Below are 24841 nucleotides of genomic sequence, written 5' to 3' on the forward strand. Positions count from 1 at the left end.
CATGATGACTATAGTATCAACTTTGGTGTGATGATGACTATTAAAACATGCTCACGTACTAGATCTTTCTCCACAATGTCTAATGGTTAAATGAAAATATTCAACCATTTAAAAATTGACAGCTAACTTTCACCATTCATAGAACACACAATCAATCCAAAGAAGACATGTTGAGCAGAAAAAGCTTAAACAATGGACAAATGAGGTTTTCCTTGCCCACGATACATTCTCCTAAAACCAAACACCCCGCATTGAATACACAGACCAACAACTCTACTTAATTTACACCAAACATATTGAAAATAAAATAACTTGTCCCACATGGCGATGGCACCCTCTCTTGACACCCAGAAAACTTTGTATTCTCCGCCAGAATATCAAAGAAAAAAATTGCAAAACATGGCCCATATCCAGCAAACGCTACCATAAATTCCATTGCCACATAGCTTTTCTCTCCATCTTCTGTTTTGTTATCTTTGGTTCTGGGTTTTGTTTTGCATTGACAGGAGCTGCAACAATGGCGTCCGCTGTTAATTTCACCCCGACAGTGATTTTGCCCTCTTCTTCTTCAGTAATGCGGCAGCCATTTGTAGTTTCGCTCCGATCGGCTGGAGTGCGAGGGAGTTCGATTTCCATTTCGGGACCGAGACTGGCAAAAACCGCAAGAAAAACATCGAACTTTTTGAAACCCCAGATAGTGCGATGCGTCGGGGCAGAGGATGGCAGTGCAACAGCCACAGATGCCGCTGTGGAAGACGATCTTCCGATTGAGAAAAGTATGTATGTGCCTTTGCCTGATTCCACTTATGGATACCTAAACAAAATGAAAATAATAGCTGTTCAGACAAAGAATCAAAGCTAGGGTTTTAATTTGAATTTTCAGTCTAATTGCTCTGTAATTTAGCTTTTATGATTCTTGTTTAGTTTTTACTGTGTTATTGGATCCGTCTGAAGGCCTTTCTAGCCGAAACGGTACGAATTCGATCTGAGCCGAGGATAGCGGCTTACTAATTGATTGCCCAAGAAATCCCAGTCAGTAACCAGGCAAATCATTTATAACCAATGAAGTTTAGAAGCCTATCATGTTTTCATCATTTGTGCATCAGCTGCTCAGCTGACAATTTGCGATCTCTCACCAGTTAATTCTCCTTTTAAAAGTTATACTCTTGTATTGGCCTTTTGTTGAACTAACGCCAAAATCCTGAGAAGCAAAAAAAAATTTCTGAATTGAGTGTCTAATATTGATTACGGTCTCTTAAAGTTGAACGAACTTGGGAACATGGCAAAATCATACTTATACCCTGCCATCTAGTGTGTCGACCCATCCCAAATCAATGAATCTTTGATGTTGTAAATTTGATTTGGGACCTGTACATCTACGCAAGTATAAATATCTTTTTTGCAACATATCTAACTCCATCACGTAGTTTCTCGTGCTTGAACAAAATGAGCTGATTTATAAAAATTCAGCACCTCCATTTGGTCTATGGAGTAAAGTAATCAAGGCCCCCTTGATTAAAAATCGATATCTTTCCAAGTACGAATAACAAATACTCCCTGGATAGCTAGTTGCGAAATTGTTATTTCTGTCTTTATCAATGCCAATGTTAGTAGTTTGACAACAGCAACATGAGTAATTACTCCATTATTGTTTTGTATGGATGCGCCTTTGAACTAATCCATTGAAAAAGTTAATAAAAGCGACATACATATCAAGTTACGTCTGTAGATTTTTGGTTCTGTTGTGAGCATGGATTCTACTTTTTGATTTTTGTGATTGGTTTTCTGAAGTTCAAGTAACTCTCTTTCTTTCCAATTGCTTTCTCAAAAAAATACATTTTAACTCCTTTTGAATCTAAAACATTTGCAAGTTTTAGAATAGCAGGGCCAACATATTATTAGGATCTAAAGCTGTAAGAAAGTGTCTGCCTGTTTTAGAAAGAAGACACCTAATTCAAAGTAGGCAACCATCCAAATAAACAGTAGAATTGACTGCCTTCTTTCTCCTAATACCAGAATCTTTTATACCAATTAATCAGCCAGAGCTCTATCTTATAGCTCTAAAAATGCAACAAAAGTATTATGCAAAGGAAGAAATGCATACGTGAAACCGAATACAACCCCAATGGGGTTCTTGTTTGAGCCTGTTGAGATTCTGAAGTCTGCAAAAGAATAATTTTGAATAAGTCTCAATGGGTGCTTCGTGCATACCTCCTCTCGAAGATGCTCATAACTGAAGATCCCTAAATGAAGGCACTCTTCATACCTATTTGATGTACAACACAGTGATTACCACTTACAATGGAGAGAATCAACCAGAGGGAGTTCATTTTTGCAATGACATTAAAGGTCGTAGTTAACCAATGCTTACAACTAGAGGGAACATTTTTGTTATAAGTGGTGCTTTGAACTTGTCAATTCTACCATCCACGATATGCTTGATTTGGCAGATCCACTTGTATCAAACCGTTTTCTTCCTTTTAGAAAGTGAGACCAAATACCATGTTTGTTTCCTTAGCAAGGAATTTTATACCTTCTCCAATCACTTTCAACAATATTAGATACTTAGTAAGAAGATTGTAGATTTGGAGTGGTCAGTGTAGGAATGGGGATTATCTTGATGTTGTGATTGTGTGAAATTGTTTGAAAGACCTATATTATTACTTGACTTGTGGGGTGGGAATCCTCTAAAGCACCACCAACATATATGGAGGCCGAATGTAACAACCACTTTTTCCCGAGTCTTAATTAAGAACTAACATACTCAAAGAAATATAGTTATTACTTCAATTTCATAGGAAGACAGTTATACCAGTTAAGTTCATGTGAATGAGATTAATAGTTACAATTACTTAAATGGAAAACTCATAACTAACATCAAAAACGCTATCAATAAATTTACTATGGAAATTAAAATCTACATACCATGTAATTTGAACTGAGAAATCATTGTAGGGATGCTTCTGCTATCACCCAGATTAGTCCACAAATATCGCTTAGGATAAATTGACGATTACCATCAAATACCACTATATCAAAATCAAATGACGATCACTATTAAATACCACTATGTCATTTAGGGCATCACATACCACTATATCAATTAACGCATTGATTACCATTAGATCACGTAGGGCATCAAATACCATTGTATCATTTAGGGCTTCAATTACCATTCGATCATTTAAGGCATCAGATACCAATGTATCATTTCGGGCTTCAGATAGCACTATATCAATTAGGGCATCAATTACCATTAGATCATTTATGGCATCAGATACCACTGTATCATTTGGGGCGTCAATACCACTGTATCATTCCTTCATTTCGATTGCTTAACTGTAGTAATAACATAAGATTAGAAAATATGTTCATAATTATTGTTCTTATAACTAAAAGATTGAAATAAAAATTCATCAGATAAATCTATCTCTCACAAATAAATATATTCCATGTTCAGTTAGAAGATCAATCGATCTAATTGGTTGCTAACTATATTTACGATAAAAGTTGTTTTCATTTAAAGAAATAACTGTAACAATGATACAAATCAATTAATCTTACCTTCTACTTGAATATACATTATAAAAGTAAAAATACCCATTTTCGACAAATGTTTGAATGCATAGCTTATCTTTATCTAATGCACGTCAAACATCTTGTGGAGAGGGAAACATTGCCAGGGGCTTAACCACCCACCCTCGGACTATAACTTATCCCCACACAATCTCTAACGAGAAAGGCCCTCCCTACCGATAATTAGACATGGAACACCTTGTCAGCCACTGAGCATCCTGGTATCTAACCACACCACTCAACTTGACAGCAAGAGAAAACAGTAAACGTGATCTTGCATGAGCTATTAAATGATTTCTTTTAAAAATGATAAACATTGTTATATCACATTTGAATTTGTTTCATGTTATTGCAGATTCCTTTCTGTCACCTCTTCACCCTTTTCCTTGGCTATACAGCCGGGTGAGTACTAGGTGTTTGAATCTTGGAGCAACCAGCTCTTTCTATTGATTCTCAACTGTTCATGAATAATATAGTTTCCAGCTTATCACAAGCTGTATTTGATGAATGTATTCTTTAAGGCTTGCAGAAAATATCATTTGAACTCTAATCTTCAATGGCATAATAAATCATGATTTCATAACATGATTACTTGACATTTATTTGCCATAAACATCTCTAACCTAGAGAAGATCTAACCTATGATATCAAGCAAGATATTTTGCATCATGATATAAGTTGTAGCTTATTGCTATATAAATCAGATTAGCTGTAACAAATAAATAAGAAAATCATATTGTAATGTTTGGATTTTGGATATCCACATAACCTGGGATAATCTGAAAAGGAATGGATCTTGTTGGATGCTCAACAACTTGTCTCCCTTTCGACTATGAAGATCTTGAACGAATTTGATAACAACAAAACTTCTAGTAAATCCAAAATGTCTGGAGTCTTGCTAGACATTTGTATATCTGTTCTTCTTCAAATTAATTTCTTGGTGTAACCGCAGTAGGCAAGACAACCTTAATTCCAACAAGGTAGAGTGATATTCAGGAGCTTGTAACAAGGATGGCAGCGCTACAATCTGCAGAGAACTTGCAGGGTTTCGAATGGAAATGGTAGCTGGAAGTATGCATAGAGAAAAATGGAAATATTGAAGGAGTCAAAAATGTTTTAAGGGAGCCAAAATGAGCAAGGAAAAATGCAATAGTAAAATGGAAATCGGGAATACGTTCTCTTCCTTCTTTCGTCTCCTCCGACTCATGATATAAAAAGATTTTAAAAAGACTCTTTGGCTTCCGTAACTTAAAGAATATTTACCAAATAAAAACGCCAAGTGTTCAATTAGTTTCAAACAAGGAAAGAATAAAAGATGGAAAAAGAGTTGGAAGGTTATAATTCAAAAATTATTATGATTTATATTTATATATGTGTATGTAAATATATTGGTGAGGTGGCGTCATTTTATTATAAGAAAATAATTGATGGTGTCACTTCATTTTTATATCTGTGTACATACATAGGTATATATTGTAATAATATGGTGAAAGATCATTCAAAACCTTTGGGGTACGCATTATATTTTAATTAAATTAAATTATTTTTAAAATTATTTATTTAATAGCTCATGCGGTTTCATTGATTGTATCTTGATGTTCAAGTTGCTAGGTCCTCAACCACGGTGATTCACTATTCATACCCATTTGCCCAGTGATGGTGATGCTCCCGTGCCCAATTCTTTTTTGACAATGCTTCCACCCCTTTGACATGTTCCCTACAAGGAAATTCTTCGCAGTTAAATCATATTACCATAAATAATCATAACAGCTAACCACTTATTCAATTCCATGAATTTGTGATAAATAATCAACTAACATGTTATCTTCACATGAAATTATAACGACTAACTATCTTACCATTTCGCAGGATTATAACAAATTTAACTGTCAATTGACTTCATGTGAACCTCAATGGCTATATTTTAAATTAGGTCAAAAATTGGGAGTTAACATCGAAGGAAAGAATAAAGAAAGAGTAAAAACTTGGCGAGATTTCCTTGAATTATAGACTCATTGCAATGATCAACTTGTGAGTATTAGGATATGACAACATATACTCTTTCACACCATCAAAATAGTCCACAAAAATATAAGGTCTACTTTGTGTTTTCAAAGGTTTGCATTTTTCTATGGGAATATGGGCCCATATAGGGGGGGTAAAAACATTGAAATGCACAACTTTAGGTTTTCTATGGCCATGACCTTCAAAACAATTGATACCTTTCAAGCTGGCATTGTGAATGTAGTTAGCATAGTTTATACTTATAGACCAGTACAATGGACCCAAGTGAGGAAGAGTGGATCATGCCATTGGTCATGTATTTTAAAGTTCTATTCTAACTTCTTCTATTCTGCAACCATCTTTTGTTGTGGATTGTGTAGGTGATTCACACGTTCCTTACCATTGTGCGTCCAAAGGATCTTGATTCAGACTCTTAGTGAAGGATTTGAAGTCAAGAAATTATTCATATGGTGCATACTTTTGTTGAAGATTGTATACCTAAATGAATCTGGAGAAAACATCAATAAAGGGTGCATATTGGAGTTTGTTCGAAGACGAGGACAAGAAGGGTTCAAATAGATCAATGTAACTCAGCTTCAAAACTTGTGAAGCTTGCCAAGACTTCTTTTTCAAACTTATCCTCCAGATATTTTGACATGATGCATTCTTGGCACTCCCCATCAAGAAGAGAGATTTTTTGGAAGCCTTGTGATTATATCTTTCTGACTCAATTGCTGAAGGTAGTAGTAGTTGAGATGCCAATTTTCTTGTGCCAAAGCTTACTCACATGATTAGTATGTGTAAGAAGTGTACAAAAGGCAATTCTAGCTCCAAGGGAGAAAATGTGCACAATCTAAATTGATGATAAACCTTTGTAACCACAGTTGGAGCACCATCATCTAATTTTTTCATTATAATTGAATCTACAATAGATTCAACTCTCTTTCTTTTACTCGTTTGCATGACATGAGAGACATAAAAGAGAATTGTTGACAAAGATGGTACACAAAGAACATCATTGTATATTTCATCACCACAACAAATCTAGTCCCACAAAAATCTAGAGTTAGAGTTCGACTCTAATGAGGAGAACTAGTTTTGAAAGAAGTCATATGATGTGAAGCACTAGAGTAAAGAATCCATGACTTAGAAGACGAAGAGACAATCTTACCAATACCTTACCTTTCTGTCTATCAGAATTGTAAGAGGAGGAAACTTGAGAAAGGAATGGTTGATTTTCTTCTTCTTGAGGATATCTAAGTACTAAGATCTATCTTTGAACGCATTATATTGTGCTTGTTTTCATGATTATGCTTTTGAAGTAGAAGAAGACTGTGATTTTGTTTTGGAAGCAATATAGGCCTATCATTTTGTCTTTTGCTTCTTATTCGAACTACGTGATGCCTTTTTGACTCTTGTGGATTGATTTGTGACCAATGCATGCTATTTAGAAAACTTAGCTATACTCATTTGTATTAACTTTTTACATTGTTTAGTTAGACTATCATCAAACACATCAAGGGAAGGTACATTGAATTCAATACCCAAAGCATTTTTATGAGCATAGATCGTAGAAACAAAGACATAATAATCAAGATAAACTTTTATAGTATATCAAGATTTAGTTGCATGTTATCTCTCTGTTAGTCCTTGAGTTGTAGCTTGGTGATTTGAAATGTGAAATAAAATTCTCAATGTTTTCAAAATTGTTTGGATTTCGAGTCTTGACCAATAAGATCATTTTCCATGGAACTCTAAAAAACCTTTATGATTGTATTACCTATTCACCCAAATGAGTAGAGTTTACAAAATCTTTAACAAAAAAGCAAAGTCGTCTAAATATAGATGATTTAAAATAAAATTAATCAATACAATTAAAAAATGGAGCTTAAATGACCATAAACAAAAAGAATCTAGAAGCTAGCTAAAAATAATAAAGAAACCAAAGTTACTAAAAATACTCTAATACCCTCTTTTAATAGTCTTTCTATCAACTACACCAAGTTGCCCCCCTAAAGTTGACAAACTTTTTTGGATTGAGAGACTCAGTGAGTATATTGGCAATTTGTCCTCAACGGGGACATATTGCAACATCACTGATCTGTCTTGGAGAAAGTGGCAAATGAAATGACATTGAAGTTCAACATGCTTTGCCCACTCATGGGAGACTGGATTTTTGGCCAACTTTAGAATTCCTTGATTATCCCAAAGCAAGGGAGTAGGTCTTGCTTGAGGCATGTGCATGTCGACAAGCATCCTTTGAAGCCAAATTACCTTAGTGGAATCCAAAATTCGGCTTTGGCAGAGGAGAGAGCTATTGTCTGCCACTTCTTGCTAGTCCATGTTGATGTGACTACACCTATGCCCAAACTGAAAACATACGTAGAAGTAGACTTTATATTGGTAATAGATTCTCCTCGGTTTGAGTCTATAAATCCAATGAGCTCTAGATTTGTGCTTCTATTGTGGAGAATGCCAAAATTAGGATTGCCCTTCGCATATCGCAACACATGCTTGATTTTGGGGCTCTCAGGAAGTAAGAGATTTAGATCACAACATAGTTGATGTTATTAGAATATTTTTAATATTTTAGTACCTCGGTATTTTTTGCTTATTTTAGTTAATGGTCATTTAGTCTTTCTTTTTAGTTTACCCATTCAGTTATATTTAAAGATTTTGTCTTTATTAAGACGACCTTTCTTTTTTGTTCATACTATTATTAGTGTTTGTAAACTCTATTTAAGAGTTCATTGATAATACGCTTATTAACTCTATTTAAGAGTTCATTGATAATACAATTATTTTCTCATTTTTAACAATTTCACGGTGTCAGAATAATTTTTGTGGGAGTTAATTTTTTCTCTAATTCGTCTTTAGAAAAACATGTGGGAAAGCTAAATTTAAAATTTGTCCGGGTTAGTTTTCTGTAGTTTGTAGAAAACTTGAATAGAATTTACTACAAGTCGTGGGTCAACCCTAGTCAAAATAGGGTTTATCACTTGTGACCTGAGTTTTTTCAAACAAAGGGAAGAGTCTTCTATAGTTTTTATTAGCTACATCATGAGCAAAACTTTTCGCAGCCAAATCTAGCAGTATTTTGTTTTTTCTGGCAACTTTCCAATTAGTTAGCAATGCTTTGGCATTTTTCACTCTCTTGGTGGTTCATCCAGTCTATTTTCTTAGCAGGTTTCAGTTTTTTAGTGTGTCCAGTCTGCCTTGATATTCGTATATTCATGAGGTTGACAAGCAACCTTAGTTTCAATGATGGCATCATTGACCAACATTATGTTAGAAGGGAATCAACGGTTTAATGGCTGCAACTACTAACACCTGGAAGCAGTGCATGATGACAATATTTGAATAATGTTGTCTCGATTTGTCTCGATAAGATTGTTTTGGGTATGGAGGCATGTCTTGCTCAAGCTTAGACAAATCAAGATAAATGGGATGAATGTAACCAGGAAGTTGTCATCCTGCACAAACTTTCAGTTATAAAGGATCAGCTTTCTTAGGTGTGTAGACATTTGAGAAGGGACACACTTTCTTTCTAAAGTATTTGTTGTTTCCTATCGTGATGGATGAGAAGACAACTCTCTAGGCACATTTGCTGAAAATCAAGGATCTAGGAAATTAGTTAGAGGTATTGGCTAAAAGATGGAGGAAGAAGATATGGTAGTGATCACGCTAAAATGCTTGCCCTGATCCCACAAGCACTTCATGGAGACACTCAATGTCACTTCTACTAGTGTTTCCCTGACATTCTCTGATCTTTGCAACAAACTTTTGCAACAGGAAAGATGGAAGCGATAGTTTAGAAGTCATGCCAGCCCCTCCACTTCTAAACAGGTGGCCTTGAGAACTAAAGCCTCAGAAAAGCATAAAGGTAAACCTCAGTCCACCCAACAGAAAGGGTCAGGTAAACCTCCAGCTTCTTCTAAGAAGAATGTTTAGTGTAATTACTGTCACCAATATGGTCACCTTGAAGGTAGATTGCAGGAAGCGATTAATTCTCATGCAGTCTTTACAGAAAGGGTCTCAGAAGAAGGCCCAAGCGGCTACACATTCTGATCAGGGATCTATCTCCTACCTCCTATCTGTTCATGCCCACATGCCCGTCAGAGCATGACACATCCTCAGCCTGGTACATTGGCTCTGGTGCCTCTCGACTTTTCACACATCATCAGGATTGGTTCACAGAGTTCATGCCCTTCTCTGATTCAATTGTTTCTGGACAAGGAGAGGAGTGTACAGTTGGTAAATGAAATGTACAGATTTCACTTTGTTGGAGGGTTTTGTCATTTCTCAATGTGTACTTTGTTCCAAGTATGAAGCTAAATCTATTGTCTGTCAGTCCGATTATGCTTAATTCTCCTCAGTTGGATGCTGTTTTCAGTGCACACAAGTGTACTATTGTTAACAAGGAGTCACATACTACAGTTGCAGTTGGTCTTCAGGATCATGGTCTATATAGACCCATTGATACAGGTGATTCTCCTGAGCAGGCCATAGAAGCCAAAAATTCTTCCATTATCAGTGATATGGGCATCTGAATATCCACTCTCTCTCAGTTTGTGCGAGAGTCTTTTTGTTGGCTTACTTGCTATTCATACACAGAATCATGGAGTGTGCAGAGCATGTTAGGCTGGGAAGCAACATTAGACTCTGTTTTCAGATAATGATGCTTGGAGGGCATCCAAGCCCTTGCTGTTGGTCCATGCAGATGTTTGTGGGCCCATGAACACTCCTTCAGTCACAGGATGCAGGTATTTTCTCTTGCTTGCTGATGATTTCAGCAGGAAGATGTGGGTGTATTTTTCTCAGCATAAATCAGAGGTATTCAATGTGTTTCAGAAGTTCAAGGCTTTAGTGGAAAAGAGTCCAGTTGTCAGATTATCACCTTATGTTCAACAATGGTGGAGAATTTTGTTCACTGTTATATTCTCATTTGACTGTGAGAAACCCCTCCTTGCATCTTTCTGACAGTTCTACGGCAGGGCCATATCACTGTTCTTTTTCCCATGACATAGTACTGTCATGATGTAATTGTTACTGTCTTTGGTCTTTCATTTCCTTGGCACTCTTGCCGTCCTTTGTTGTCCTATGACCATTGCAATCTTGTTTTAACAATAATTTATCATTTTCAATTATTAGTTACCACGTTTATCAATGTTTTTATTCAATCAACTTTTTCAATATACAGAATATTGTATTTTGACTGTAATTTTTAGATCAGATTGCTATTTATGGTCTTGGCAATCATTGATTACTGTCATTAGCCTTTCAAACATGACCTTTTCCTCTGAACTAATATCTCGTCCTCATTGCTTTTCTGTGTCTTGATATATATCCATTTCAAGCACTTTCAACCTTCTGTCTAGGCTTGCGAATGTCTTATTTGTGATCCTTTTGGTATTGAATAACTTTACACAGATCAGTGAAACCAAATAGAGAAAGACCCACAAACAATGAAAAGATTTTCTTCAAGAACAGTGAAAATACTACTGACATGAAAGTGAACACAACTCTAACAGTGAAACTCCTCTTTAACACAGGAAGAAATAAGAAGAAAGCAGCGAAACTCCTCAAAATATGTATGAAATGCTAAGTTAGCGGTTTGAGTTCGGCTATAAGTTCAGGTTCGAAGGACCGGCTTGCTGGTAAGACAAAAATTTGAAAAGAGGTTTGGGGGTTGTTTGGGTTCGTTCATACAAAACCATATATATATATATATATATATATATATAAATGAAGCCTAGAAGCATGAGAAAATTAGAATGTCACAGTATTATTGGAATATTATTATTCTATTACTTAGTCGTCAATTATGTATTATATTTAATTATTTGTAGATGAGATCATCTTAAGGATCTTCCTAAGTTTCTTATTAGAAACTATATTTTGTACATTTATAGAACTTTTTATAGTCTCTTCGATCATTTGTTAATACATAAAAAATTTACCAACTATTTTTGAAAAATTTATAATCTCTTTTAAAATTTTTTGCATTAAATTTTTCAAAATTAATTTTCAGTCTGGGCTTGTTAAGCACTATTGTAATTTTTTTCAAATCTGATTAGGATTTTTCAGTGCTATTTCTTTTGCAAAAACTGGATCGCCGCCATTCTCTGCAACTCATTTATGGGCATCTAATTTCTCTGATTTTTTACGATGCCTCAAGGCTTGCGTTTGCTTCTGCAACTTCCTTTTGAAGGATTGTTGCCATTACTGTGCAAATTATGTTCTCTTTAGTGTACTGGGTCATCTTTTTTTTCTTTTTTCCCTTTTATTAGAGTTTTTCTTGCAAGATGGTGTTTTCTATGGATGATTTATACAAAATCGTGGCGGAGTCTTTGGTTGGGCATTTTGACTCATTCTTAGTGTTGTCTTCTCTGACATCTAGGGCTTTTAATCACCAGTTTGTTAGTAATTTTTTTCAAACCTGACTAGGATTTTTCAGGGCTATTTTTTTTGCAAAAAAATGGATCACGGTCATTCTCTGCAACTTGTTTATGGGCATCTAATTTCTCTAAATTTTTATGGTGCCTCAAGGCTTGTGTTTGCATCTGCAACTTTGAAGAATTGTTGTTGTTACTCTGCAAATTATGTTCTCTTTTGTTTACTAGGTCATCGTTTTTTCTTTTATCGGAGTTATTCTTGCAAGACAATGTTTTCTATTGACGATTTATGCAAAATTGTGGCCGAGTCTTTGTTTGCGCATTTCAAATCATTCTTATTGATGTCTTCTGTGACATTTAGGGCTTCTAATCCGCGCCAAGACACTCAACTTCTGATGTAGAAGCATCCTAAGGTAGTTGGCAATCCTGCATGTTAGAGGGATTTTGGCTTTGGAGTTGTGGACTCGGTCACCAAAGAAGTGGTGCTCGATCGTTATTGGGTAATGAAGGGGGCTTGGCCGCTGAAGGCTTGCTCGGCATCTACATTGTTGCTCGACATATACTATGTTGCTCGGCATGTGAGGAACTCGACAATGCTTGTTAATTTGCTGATGCTTGAAAGTATGGCTTGCGGGATGGAGTTCTTGCAGATTTGCTCGATTGAGCTGGGAGCATTTAATGCATTTATTGCGTGAGGATTGAGATCGTGATGTGGAGCGATTGTGGGAGTTTGTGTGGATCTATTTGGGTCTTGTTTATTTGTTTAATGTGTATTTAATGAATGTTGTAAGCCTTCTAAGGCATTTGGTATTTAATATCTGTGGTAGGCCGACTTGTGGCTCAACATGTATTTAATGTAAGGTTTTATTTAATTTGTAACATACTAGGTCGACTTGTTGCTTAGTTGGGTATAAGTAGGGGGTCTTGTGGAGTCTTAAGTAATTGATCATCTAACATGGAGGAAGTCAGCTAGAGAGGAGTAGCTGAGAAGAGAGAAGTTGAGCAGCGCTAGTTGTTGCAGCTTGGGAAACAAGAAGGTTGCTTGATGGCTTGCGAGCACAAGTTTAGATTCTTCTAGGGCTTTCTACTAGATTGTGGATCTAGGCCAGCTAGGGTTTGGATCATGTGAGATTTTGCAGAATTACTAGTGTAATTGATAATGTATTTGGCCGTAACTCGGAAGGCCTTACAGTTGGGCATGTTGGATGTAAATCTTATGATTACACTATGAGAATTGGCATTATTTTGGATCTAAATCTCGAAGTTATTGTTATCTTCTGTTGTGTGGTTATTTGCTAGGGGCTAGGACATCTCCTTTGGGGATTCTCTTGCCTTGCATTGCGTCAACTTCCACCATTCTTATGGTTTTTTTTGTGAAGATTTTGAAGCCGACTAGGGTATGTTCAATCCTCTTAGTTGTCTTGTTGGATTTGAAATCTGATTGCAAATTCTTTGGTGGGTTTTCTGGGAGCTCAAATTGGGTTGGTCTTAGATTTTTTTGAGTGCCTCATTTTTTGTGCCAGCGAATTTGAATTTTCACTTCAGATTCTTTCTAGGTTTTTTGGGTTGTCTTGAAAATTTTCTATCTGTGCTAGATGTACTTAATCATTTTTATTGAAGTTTGTTGTAGTTGGGCTCTGTTTTCTGCATTGGGATCCATGCTTTTGAATATCTGCTATTGCCTCTTCTTTATTTCTTGTATTTTGGGCATTGAGAAACGTACAAGATGGCATCTTTGACCAACTTAATGTTGGAGGGGGATCAATGACACATAGAGCAGAAAGAGTCTGCCTTTTACGTCTTCATGGCTTAAAGACTTGCAGACCATGTGAAGTCTTCTGCCTATTATATAGATTTCTGGTGTTTCTTGGTATTTCACTCACGTGTTATTGGCTCACAAAATTTTCTCCCTTTACTAATTTAGTTATATTTGGAGGAGGTGAAGAGTATATAGTTATCAACAAGGACAACTTTCAGATACTGTTTGGTGGAAGGAATCTCATTTTCCTCATATAGTATTTACTATGTTCTTGGCATGGAACTTAACCTACTCTCAGTGAGTCAGCTCATGTGTCATTTTCCTCAACTCGATATAGTATTCAATTCACACAAGTGTTTGATTGTTGATTGTGCACCACACGCTACTGTTGTTGTTGGCATTGAGGATCGTGGTCTATATAGATTTTTGGATATTGGTGATTCTCTCGAGCATGCTTTTGCAACAAAATCAACATCTATCACCAGTCTTCGAAATTAGTGATATGGTCACTTGAACATTCACTACCTTGCTAAACTTGTTCGGGATGACTTAGTACATGGCTTGCTTGAAATTCAAACTCAGAATTATCGAGTTTGTGGAGCTTGTCAGTTTGGAAAGTAGCATAGGACAGTGTTCAAGGAGGGTGACTCATTGCGAGCCTCTAAGGTACTATAGTTGGTCCATGTTGATGTATGTGATCCAATGAATACTCCTTTTGTTGCTGGGTGTAGAGATATTTCTTCTTGTTGATGATTTTAGTAGAAAAATGTGGGTATGCTTTCTTAAACATAAATCATAGGTGTTTATTGTATTTCAAAAATTTAAGGTCTTAGTAGAAAAAGGGTTCGGTTGTTCTATTATCTCTCTTAGGTTTGATAATGGAGGGGAGTTTTGTTGTGCCTGCTTTCTCCACTTGCCCTGATACACATGGCATAAAATGTTAGTTAACCACACCATACACATAAAACAACTTTATAGAGCATCACAACTGCATCATTACAAAAATGAGCAGGTTATGATGGAACACAAAAATGTTCCTAAGAAATATTGGGCAAAGGTAGTGTTTATTGCAGTCTATCTCCTTTAATTGGTCTCCAACACATATTGTTTAAGGGGAATATTCCCGAGGAAGCCTGGATTGGTCGCAAACCTAGGATTAGCCATCTCAAAGTTTTTGGCTTTTTAGCATATTTTTGGATTCTAGACGCCTAGAACTCCAAGTTGGATTCCAAGAGTCAAAACTTATGTTTACAGCTTACACTGACAACCATAAGGCTAATCAATCGATAGACACTGATTGTCTTATCTTCAATCACGATGTTGTCCTTGATGAAGAACAAACACAATTTCTCTCTTCCTTGTTTGAGCAAAATTCAGAGGATCAACTTTTAAAGGCCTTTGATTTGGTTGTCCATCTTTCGTTAGGTCCACTTGATAGGAGGGATGATGCAAAATCTGAATTTGATGATGCACTACTTGACTTTCCTTCGAATGATGCTAATCTCCACTTGTTGCAAATCCTATTCTAGCTCTAGTTATTCCTCTTGATATTGGCACATCTACTTTCCAGCCTAAATGGTGGGCTAAGACTATCAATGATCTTTTCTTCCTGATCAGCTCATTGAGGGTAGACCTTTTAGAAATAAGGGCAAGCAGCTAGATACATTTAACTTTGCTCTTATGGTCAACCTTTGTAGTATTTTTGAGCCTCAAACATTGAAAGAGGCTAAAGGGATTCCAAATTGAGAACAGGCAATGGATGTAGATTACGAAAGTCTAATGAAGAATCACACTTTGGTTCTCACTCATCTTCCTTTAGGGAAGAAACCCATCAGCTGCAAATGCGTCTATAAGGTTGACTATCATATGGATGGTATCTTAGATAAATACAAGGCTAGATTAGTTGCTTGAGGGTTCACACATCGGGAGGGCATTGATTATGAGGAGACTTTTGCTCCTACTGCCAAGATGACTACAACTCGTCTTCTCACCATTGCAGCTCAGTTTGAATGGAAAGTCCATCAAATGGATGTTAAGAGTGCCTTTCTCAACAATGAGTTGCTGGAAGAAGTCTACATGATGCAGCGTCTTTGTTTCAAGGTTGCTGGCAAAGACTGCCAAGTATGTCAATTCAAGAAAGCACTCCATGGACTCAAACATGCAACTTAAGCATGGCACATGAAGATTGATTAGGACTTGGTTGCTCACGGTTTTTAGTGTTGCCCTTCTGACAGTAATTTGTATATGAAACACTTTGGTGATGACGTTCTTGTGTTTTCTATGTGAACAACTTGCTCATTATTGGTAGTTCAATACATTTGATTGCAGAAATCAAACAAAATCTATGCAAGCATTTTGATATGATAGTTTTGGGGCTTTTTCATTATTGTTTAGGTGTTGAGGTTTGACAGCGTGATGGTAGCATCTTTCTTTCTCAATCTAAGTATGCCAGGAACTTGCTTGACAAATTTTGAATGCAAAATTGCAAATCTGCTTCCTCATGAATGGAGAAAGGACTGAAGTTATCAGCCAAGTTCGATTCTCCTGGTGATGAAACCACTTACATACAACTACTGGGCAACCTCATCTATCTCACCACCTCTAGACTTGATCTCAATTTTGCAGTGAGCTACATTTCATGCTTCATGTCAGCTCCCAAAACTGATCATTGGGTAGTACTGAAGCGTGTGCTGCGTTATGTGAAGGGCGCACCTCTGATTATGGACTTCTTTACACTAGGAGTCATGATTCCAGACTCAGTGGGTTCATAGATTCAGATTGAGCAGGATCGGTAGATGATAAGACACCAACTTCTGGACATGTGTTCAGTTTGGGATTGTTGTAGTCACCTGGGCTAGTAACAAACAATGTGCAGTCTCATTCTCGTCCACATAAGTAGAGTATCGAGGAGCTATTAAGGCAGCGTGTGAGGCAGTTTGGCTTTGTTGAATGCTTGCAGATATGCAGTTGTCTAAAGTAGGTCCAACTCCCTTGCACTCTACTAATTAGGGAATTCTCAAACCTGCCAAGAACCTGGTCTTCCATGAAAGAACCAAACAAGTGGGTGTTCATTGCCATTACATTCGTCAGTTATTTGAAGACGATCGTAGTATGTTCCAACAACAGATCAGACTGTAGATATTTTCACCATGCCTCTTGGTCCGAATAAGTTTGTTTAATTTAGGGGACAAATGGTGTTGTGGACAAATTGACCATTAAGGGAGGGTATTAGAATATTATTATTTTATTACTTAAATGGTTAATTATGTATTATATTTAATTATTTGTCGATAAGATCGTCTTTACAATCTTCTTTCCATTATGTACATTCGTAAAACCCTTTATAATGAGATCTCTTTGATCATTTGTTAATACATAAAATATTTCACCAATTATTTTGCATAATATTAGTATCATAAAATCATATGATTTAAACAGCAAAAACACCATAAACTTTAAAACTTGTAATCATAGCATCATGAATTGTGTTCATAACATCATAAATTTTTAAATATATGTAGAAACACATTATAATCATGTCAAAACTTTATCCAATTTCCCAGAAAATGTCACTTAAATGATGTCCGCAGGTTTTAGTTTGTCGAAGTTTGTGCATGGTTTGACCTATTTGGGCATGGCTCACCCAAGTCCATTCTAACAATCAACAAGTTTGAAGCGGGTCCTTGATTTTTGAACCTTGCTGGACTAGCAGGTGAACTAGACCAGGACCAGATACCAGTTCGTACCCAAGCTTGTCCGGTAGGGTCTAGGGGTGAACCAGGGTAACTTAGATGAAATGGTAGAGAAACTCATCAATAAATTGGGGTCTGTGAGCTTGACTCAAAACCCTACCTCCATGGGATCTCATTGTTTCTGTGAATATCATCCTCTTTTGCAAAACTGAACTGTTGCTCTCTTCATGATAACTGCTGTCTGCACGTTAACGACCATCTTCTTATCAAGACACTCATGGCTATTGTATCCAAGCTCGTTTTTCCCTTGATTTGCCGCTCACTTTTTGGTTGGTTGTTTATGCATGCAATTTGCTGTTCTGAGATTAACGACCATTGTTTCCTTTTGATTTGCATTTCACGCAATGATGATTTGCTATTGCTTTTGAGAAATGTGTCCTTTCTCTCTGCTAGCTGCTGTCCTCCCTTGAGACTGCTATTCCATGCGCAAAACTGCTTTTTAATGAGAAAATCTGCTATTTTTTTGCATAAAAATATGGTTGTTGTATAGGTGAAAATGGTAATCAATGGTAGACCACCATGCTATGCACGTGGAAAAGAGGACAAGGCTGTCCCAAAATATAGTACCCCTTTTCAATGAAAACCAGATCAGCACTACCCAAATAGATGTAGGGGTGCTAATGCAATGTTCACACCTAAGAGGAAGTGTTAATTCCAAGATCTTTTTGTCCCTTTTAGGCTATCCTTTTCTGTTTAATGTAAAAAAATGTGATGTGTGCAAGGAAAGTAAAACAATCACTTATGTAATGATAAGCAACATGATATCTAATCTAGTGCATCAAAGTAAGTGCTATAGAAGAGAGATAAAGAATAAGAACTTACCTTAAGGGGTAGTAGAGGTTGCACTTTCAGATCTGAACCAATCCTGTCATACTGTTAGAATCAGATTTGAATCAGAAACCGACTAAGATACAGAATCCAGAGACCTGTAACTCCTGGTAATAAAAATCTCAAAGCACTAGGAACAGGTCATTTTTGGGCAACCTATACCTGGCACAGGTCAGTTTTGGGCTATGTATACATGGAAGAGCTGAAAACAGAGATCACAGATCTGTGATGGAAACCATGTCTTAAGATCTGTAACTTTGTGAACCTGCACCTGCACACAAGAAAAGGGGAAAATTGTTTGTGAAAGGGGCTTGCCTTGGTCAAGTCTCTGTTTAGGTTTTAACCTTGAAATGAATAAAGTATGTAAAACAAGATAAATGTAAATATTCACCTTGTTAGTCAAACCTTTGAATGAGATACGGATCCACTACCCGGAAGGATGTCCACTGGCTTGTATAAGTGATAGTTATATCAGTTATTCTACTTATTTACATGAAAGGGAAAATACGAGTTAACTATAGCTTACAATTCACATAACTGAAAGATAAACTTACATTTCAATTTCTAGGTTCCCATGAAATTCAGTTAAAACTACCCTATCCATTGCATTTCCACGTAACTGAATCCTGACAATTAGAATAAAGAAATAACTTAACCTAAACACATGACTATATATATATCTACATCAAATGAAATGCGGAAATATGAAATAAATGTCTGAGAAAGATGCAGATAATGTCCCTGGGTTGTGCAAGTCTTGGCAACTGGAAGAGAGCAGAAGCATTGGCACAAGTTTAACCTCCAAACCGTGACCCTTAAGTATCCCCACACAATCTCTATCGAGAAAGGCCCGCCCTACCCTGGGAGTAGGCTTGGGACACCATAATGTTACCACTGAGCATACTAGTGTAGTGTCGGCTAGTCAGTTGACAAGGCTATGGACACCTTCCATCAACCTATCTTTTAATTGCTAGCACTTTGACCTCTAGTCTAGTGATCACAACAACATTAATGCCACTAACCTACCTCGTGGCCAAGGATTTTGGATGGGCATCACATAAGCTCGATCACCCACCACTTGATTTGACAACAAGAAATTATACAAAGGATTCCCAAGGGCTGACTTATTTATGTAGATTTGAATATTGTTACTAATTTATGTTTACTTTTCTTTTGCAGGGATATTCCCATTCAACTTTTTCATCCCGACCATACCAGTCCTCAAGGATGAATTCTTGGGTGGTTCCTTAAGTGATATCTGGTTTATGGAATAAAAATATTGCCATCTTTGCACACCCAAACTGGCCTATGGCATTATAAATGAGAATATACTTTCCTTCTCAGAGGTATATTGACAATACCTCTGTATAAGTTGGCACTCTTTGACAGAGAACATATGCACGATTATACTCGAAAATGGTATCATAAACATGATCTTTCATTAACAAGATGTCTCCTTATATCAGTTTAACAGAAAGAAAGAAAAATGCAGGCTGAAATCATTCCAACTTTGGACTCAAGAAAAGAAATAATGAAGCCATCCTTAATAGGCAAATCGTGTAATGCCCCGCTCGGAGATCCTTGGAAACAAGGATGAAATACAAGCCAAGAGTTTTTTTTTTACAAGTATGAATGCACAGACAACATCATACAGGGATCACAAAGATCGCAACACAAGACTTCAACACAATTTCGGCAACCAACGAATCTCCAAACGCCACTACCAAACTGACACACCCAAACAAAAGCCAACAACCACCACAACAAGATGAGGGCACAAGAAACAACCACTCATCAACAAAACACCAAGCTGGGGTAAAATGTAGAATCTCGAAATTTGGCTAAGTCTGAAATCTTGAAGCCTTGAAAATTGGTTAAGTCTGGATTTCTGAAGCCCTGAAATTTCTTAGAATCCATAACTTATCTCCGAGAGGTCTGAAACCTATCTCAAAAGATTCGTCGCATATATTAAAATATATCTTGAGTATAAGTTGACGTATATTTAATTCCTTATACAATAATTCCTTATTTAATTCCTTATACTTTAATTCCTTATCCTTAAACGATATATTTTAAACCCCAAGAGACAACAACAGAACACGGAAAACTGCATTTAACGAAAACCACCAGAATACAAAATGCAACAACATAGGGTCGAAGAACGCCCAAAAGGGTATCCAAAACAACTCACAAAAAGAACGGATCACGAAGAAAAGTGCCCGCTGCCGACACGCGCAGGTTTGTCACAAAATTCGTGCGACACTTTTTACTAAGGGAGGGTGACACTTCTCCTAAAGGTGTGCGACACTCTTCCAGTGTCGTACGACATATCTCAAGAAGGCATGCGACACTTTTCAACATCGTACGACATTTCTCAAGAAGGCGTGCACCACTCTTCCAGTGTTGTACGACATTTCTCAAGAAGGCGTGCGATACTTTACAGTGTCGTATGACATAGTTTGCATGGGCGTGCGATACTTTTTAAAGTGTCGCACCATGTTGAACAAATGTCGCCCATAGAAAACAAAAACATTCCCAGAAGCAAAAAGGACCAAAATAGAGCAAATAACCTCCACACCAGGGAGTACCGAATCCACAAAGGCTCGAGGAAAGAACACTCGAGTGCAAGAATAACACAAAGAAGAACATCTATCCATCTAAACTACAGCAGCAAAGAACACACTGGAAACAACATCGCAGTAAACATAAATAATATCACAATTACAAAACAACCAAATTAAGTACGTGGTTCCTCCCAACCGTCAATAGCATCATAAAACCATCGTGGGTCCTAGCCATCCCCTGCGCATAACATCCCAAGCCACCGACCAGATCGTCAGTACTGTCGTAATAGGGACGTCACTACTAAAATATGCAACAATATAAGCATAAGGAAATCTAACATGCTAGTAGTAAAGCATAAGATAATCCTACAGTAGATAACATCATCTATCACATGCTAAACAGCAATAAGCACAGATATACTACTAAATCAAATAACATCATCTAATCATATGCTAAACATCATGATAAGGGAATGCGCCAAGTAAACTAACATCATCTAAACATGATATACAAGCATCCCAATGAAAGCATAAATCACAAAAAATCATATTCCGAAACCCAAAGTACCAAGTGAAGACATCCAACAACGGTCGCACTAGGACAAAAGATCGTCTTTGTACACCGATCCCTTGTAGTGGTGAAGGTAGCTACGCCTCCCAACCACATGGCACCCATAGGTCCACACCCGCCGTGCTGATGGAGATAAAGATCCAACCACAAACACACACAAAGCACAACATCCATGGCTAACACTCACGCCAGACAGTATGATGGCTGAACCAAGAACCTAAGACAATGCAAGGAGTACAGGTCCTGGTCAGACACTCAAAAAGCTACTAAGTAGGGACTAACATCATGGAGAGTCGCTTGGCATCGAAAAGCCCAAGCTCGGATCTGTGTAGCTCAACTCCCTCAACAGAAGGCCAATACACCGTGTAGCTCAACTCCCTCACACAAAAGTACGATTTTATTATCTTAAGTTTTATTACCAGTCACACATTTTGTTTAGTTATCACTTATCTAAAACTTCCTATCCTTTGCCAACCCTATGGGACTAAGGTCACCAGGCTGCGAGATAGAAGCCCCCTCCATATGCTACCCTACCCTACCCATGCTCATCCTACGACAAGTGCCCGTGGGCATGCATACTCCCATCCCAACTCCAATGATCATAACTTCCAGAAGTATCACGAAAGATCGAGCCTCGCAAGTCACTCGACAAATGTACACGGACGTACTCGTGTGTGGCGCACCACCATCACGAAGATCATAACACAAGGACAAGAATGAGAACACAATGCAAAGAAAACACCCAACTAAAAGCAACACGGGAAGGACGGATTCTACACGAATCCCAAAGCCCATAAAATCATACATCATGAAATCACTCAACTGGCCTCAATCCGAGAGTATGGATTTTACACGAATCCCAATGATGTAACAAGACCAAACATCATGAACTCACTCAACCGATCTCAATCCGAGAGTATCGATTCTACACGAATCCTAGCGTTCACGAAACAAAAGAAAAGGTCCAAAAGAAAACATAACAGGTACAAAATCACTCAACTGAACGCAACGTCGGGAGTACGGATGCAACATGCATCCCAATGCAACATAAAAATGCAAAAGTGGTCCGACAGATATCCAAATGGATCATCCAAGTTCACGACCCACATTGTGCCAAGAAAATTCGAGAAAACAAGGCAGCACGCAAAATGAGGTAAAAACTCCAAATTTTAGAAAAATTCCAAAATTAAAACCCATTTGACCTTTGGGTTCAAAAACCCCAAAAATCCAAAAATAAATGGAACCGGACATCGTATGCAAAAATGGCCAGCATAACGGTGTAAAATCCCAAGCCCTCATTACAAAAAGCAAGGAAATGTTCATACCCGCCCAACCGGGTAGAACTAACATACAGAAACGGAGGGGAACACTAGTTCTCAGCCTCCAACCAAACGGCTACCAAAAACAGAAGCATAAATGGAGCAGAAACAATAAAACAGGAAAGCCCTACCTCACAGCCAAAAGGGTAAAACGAGAATCTGAACCATAAAATAAATATCTCGCAGAAGTAGCTGAAAATCGCGGCAATCCAAGGTTTTCCCGAGCTGGATTCAACAAGCTCAACCTCGCGACGATCCCACGCCCGTAACTCCCACAATGAACAAAACAATAAATCCTCATGAAGAGGATTTTGGGTTTTATTCTCCAACTTTCCAATTTGAAAGTGAGAAGTCCGGAATTAAATTCCTTTTTGGATACTTATTCACTTTTTAGGTGAATAATCGATTAGGGCATTTAACTAGCCAATCTAATTAAACCTCGAATCGACCCAAACGAAAACAGGCTATTTTTATAAATAGGAATTCATCTATGGCAAAGCTGCCAGAAATTAAAATAAAGCAATTAAAAAGCCCGAAAACCCAAAAACACAGAAATCTCCTTAACAACTCTCGCGACAATGCGAACCTCTAAATGCACAGACACGTTTACTGTTCTAATCACATAATGCAAATGAGTTCGGATTTAATAATCACCGAAAGGTTTAAATTAAACATTTAATTAAGGATATGTCGACCATACAAGGACAACATTGGTAAAATATGAACGGTTGAATCACTAACTCCATGTGCTACTGCCAGGGATATAAATCTTGCACACTAAACAACACGATCAAGTGCAATTGCATATAGTAACATAGCCGAAGCAATAAATGCATTAAATCACCTAATTTAACCATTTATTTAATTATATTAAATTAATCTATTTACATCACTCATGTTCGCATAAAGCATAACAATGCAGGAATGATGTAAATAACCATAGCATTAAATCCATCACATAACATAATCAGAGGTACGTCCAAATACCAAATAACCAAATATCATCATAAAACACACTGTCATCTCAAAATGGCATCGTTATGCAATAAGATCAACTGAATAGCATAATAATCTAAAATCTATGATACTGAAATCAAGGTATAACATCTGACCCTTGGGTCGTCTCAAATGTAAAACATCACATAAGAATAGATATCTCTCAGATCAAAATGTAACAAGGTAAATGTCCGCAGCACATAACCAAATAATCCAATTCTAATTACTTAAGCATTTAATAATGATTGTTTACTCTGCATTAAAAAGGCATTTAAAACATATAAACAACCATAGTCATAAACATGACTAACCACTGCTACAGGAACCTAGTCCCGTGTAGCATGGTAATAGTACACAGTGCAATCTCTGCACACATCTCAGGGTAATCACGGAACAACCTCATGATACCACATCGATCCTGGTAACCACTGGCACAAACCTCAGTGAACCAAAAAATCACATCATAATCTCAAAGATCAGTCAAAAGCATAATCAAAGCAACTGATACAAAAACATAAACCCAAACACCTCAACGGTGTAGACCACTCAGGGTCACAATCATGATCCCATCACAACAAAAGATTAGCAAGGTTGCATCCATCAGGATGACTTACAAAAGTCAAATGGGAGAGGCACTACAAATCGGGTAATTCATATGCATGACTTCTGAAAGATAAAGAAAGAAAATCAGATTATAACGCATGGCCTGAGAATGGTATAGTGCGATTTGGAGAATGCAAACAATCGGTGTTGAGTATGTCAACTCCCTTGTGCAAGTCTGATCTTGTGTCCATGTCCAGTATAGGGATACTAGGTAATTTAGCCAATGGTCGGCTTTCTTAGAGCAGTCATGATATATGATTAGACATTAGCTTAGAAAGAGCAGAAGCTATGGCAAGCAAAAATGATTCATGACAAGAAGCAAAAATGATACTTGGAAGTGCCGACCGAAATGGTAAGAGGCAATATATAAAAATCCATTGTTGAGGCAAGTGAAGATATGCAAAAAGAATCCTGCATGCATGCTCAGTTACGCAAGAAATTACTGAGGTGGCAATGGTGTTCATTGAGACCATT

General features: G+C 37.2%; 1 protein-coding gene across 1 annotated transcript in view; it reads left to right on the top strand.

Annotated features, from left to right (window-relative positions):
* Positions 1-214: 214 nt before the first annotated feature.
* The window catches only part of LOC149571735 (uncharacterized), a 33860-nt gene continuing 9233 nt past the window's right edge, over positions 215-24841 (top strand). The window contains exon 1 of the mRNA XM_089813146.1: positions 215-776. Within this exon, the coding sequence (XP_089669272.1) occupies positions 518-776 (259 nt within the window). The 5' untranslated portion in view covers positions 215-517. The remainder of the gene's footprint in view (positions 777-24841) is intronic.

This window comes from Cupressus sempervirens, chromosome 2 (genome assembly GCF_028749045.1).
Source record: "Cupressus sempervirens isolate cs-2001-9-10 chromosome 2, ASM2874904v1, whole genome shotgun sequence".
Taxonomy (NCBI): Eukaryota; Viridiplantae; Streptophyta; class Pinopsida; order Cupressales; family Cupressaceae; genus Cupressus; species Cupressus sempervirens.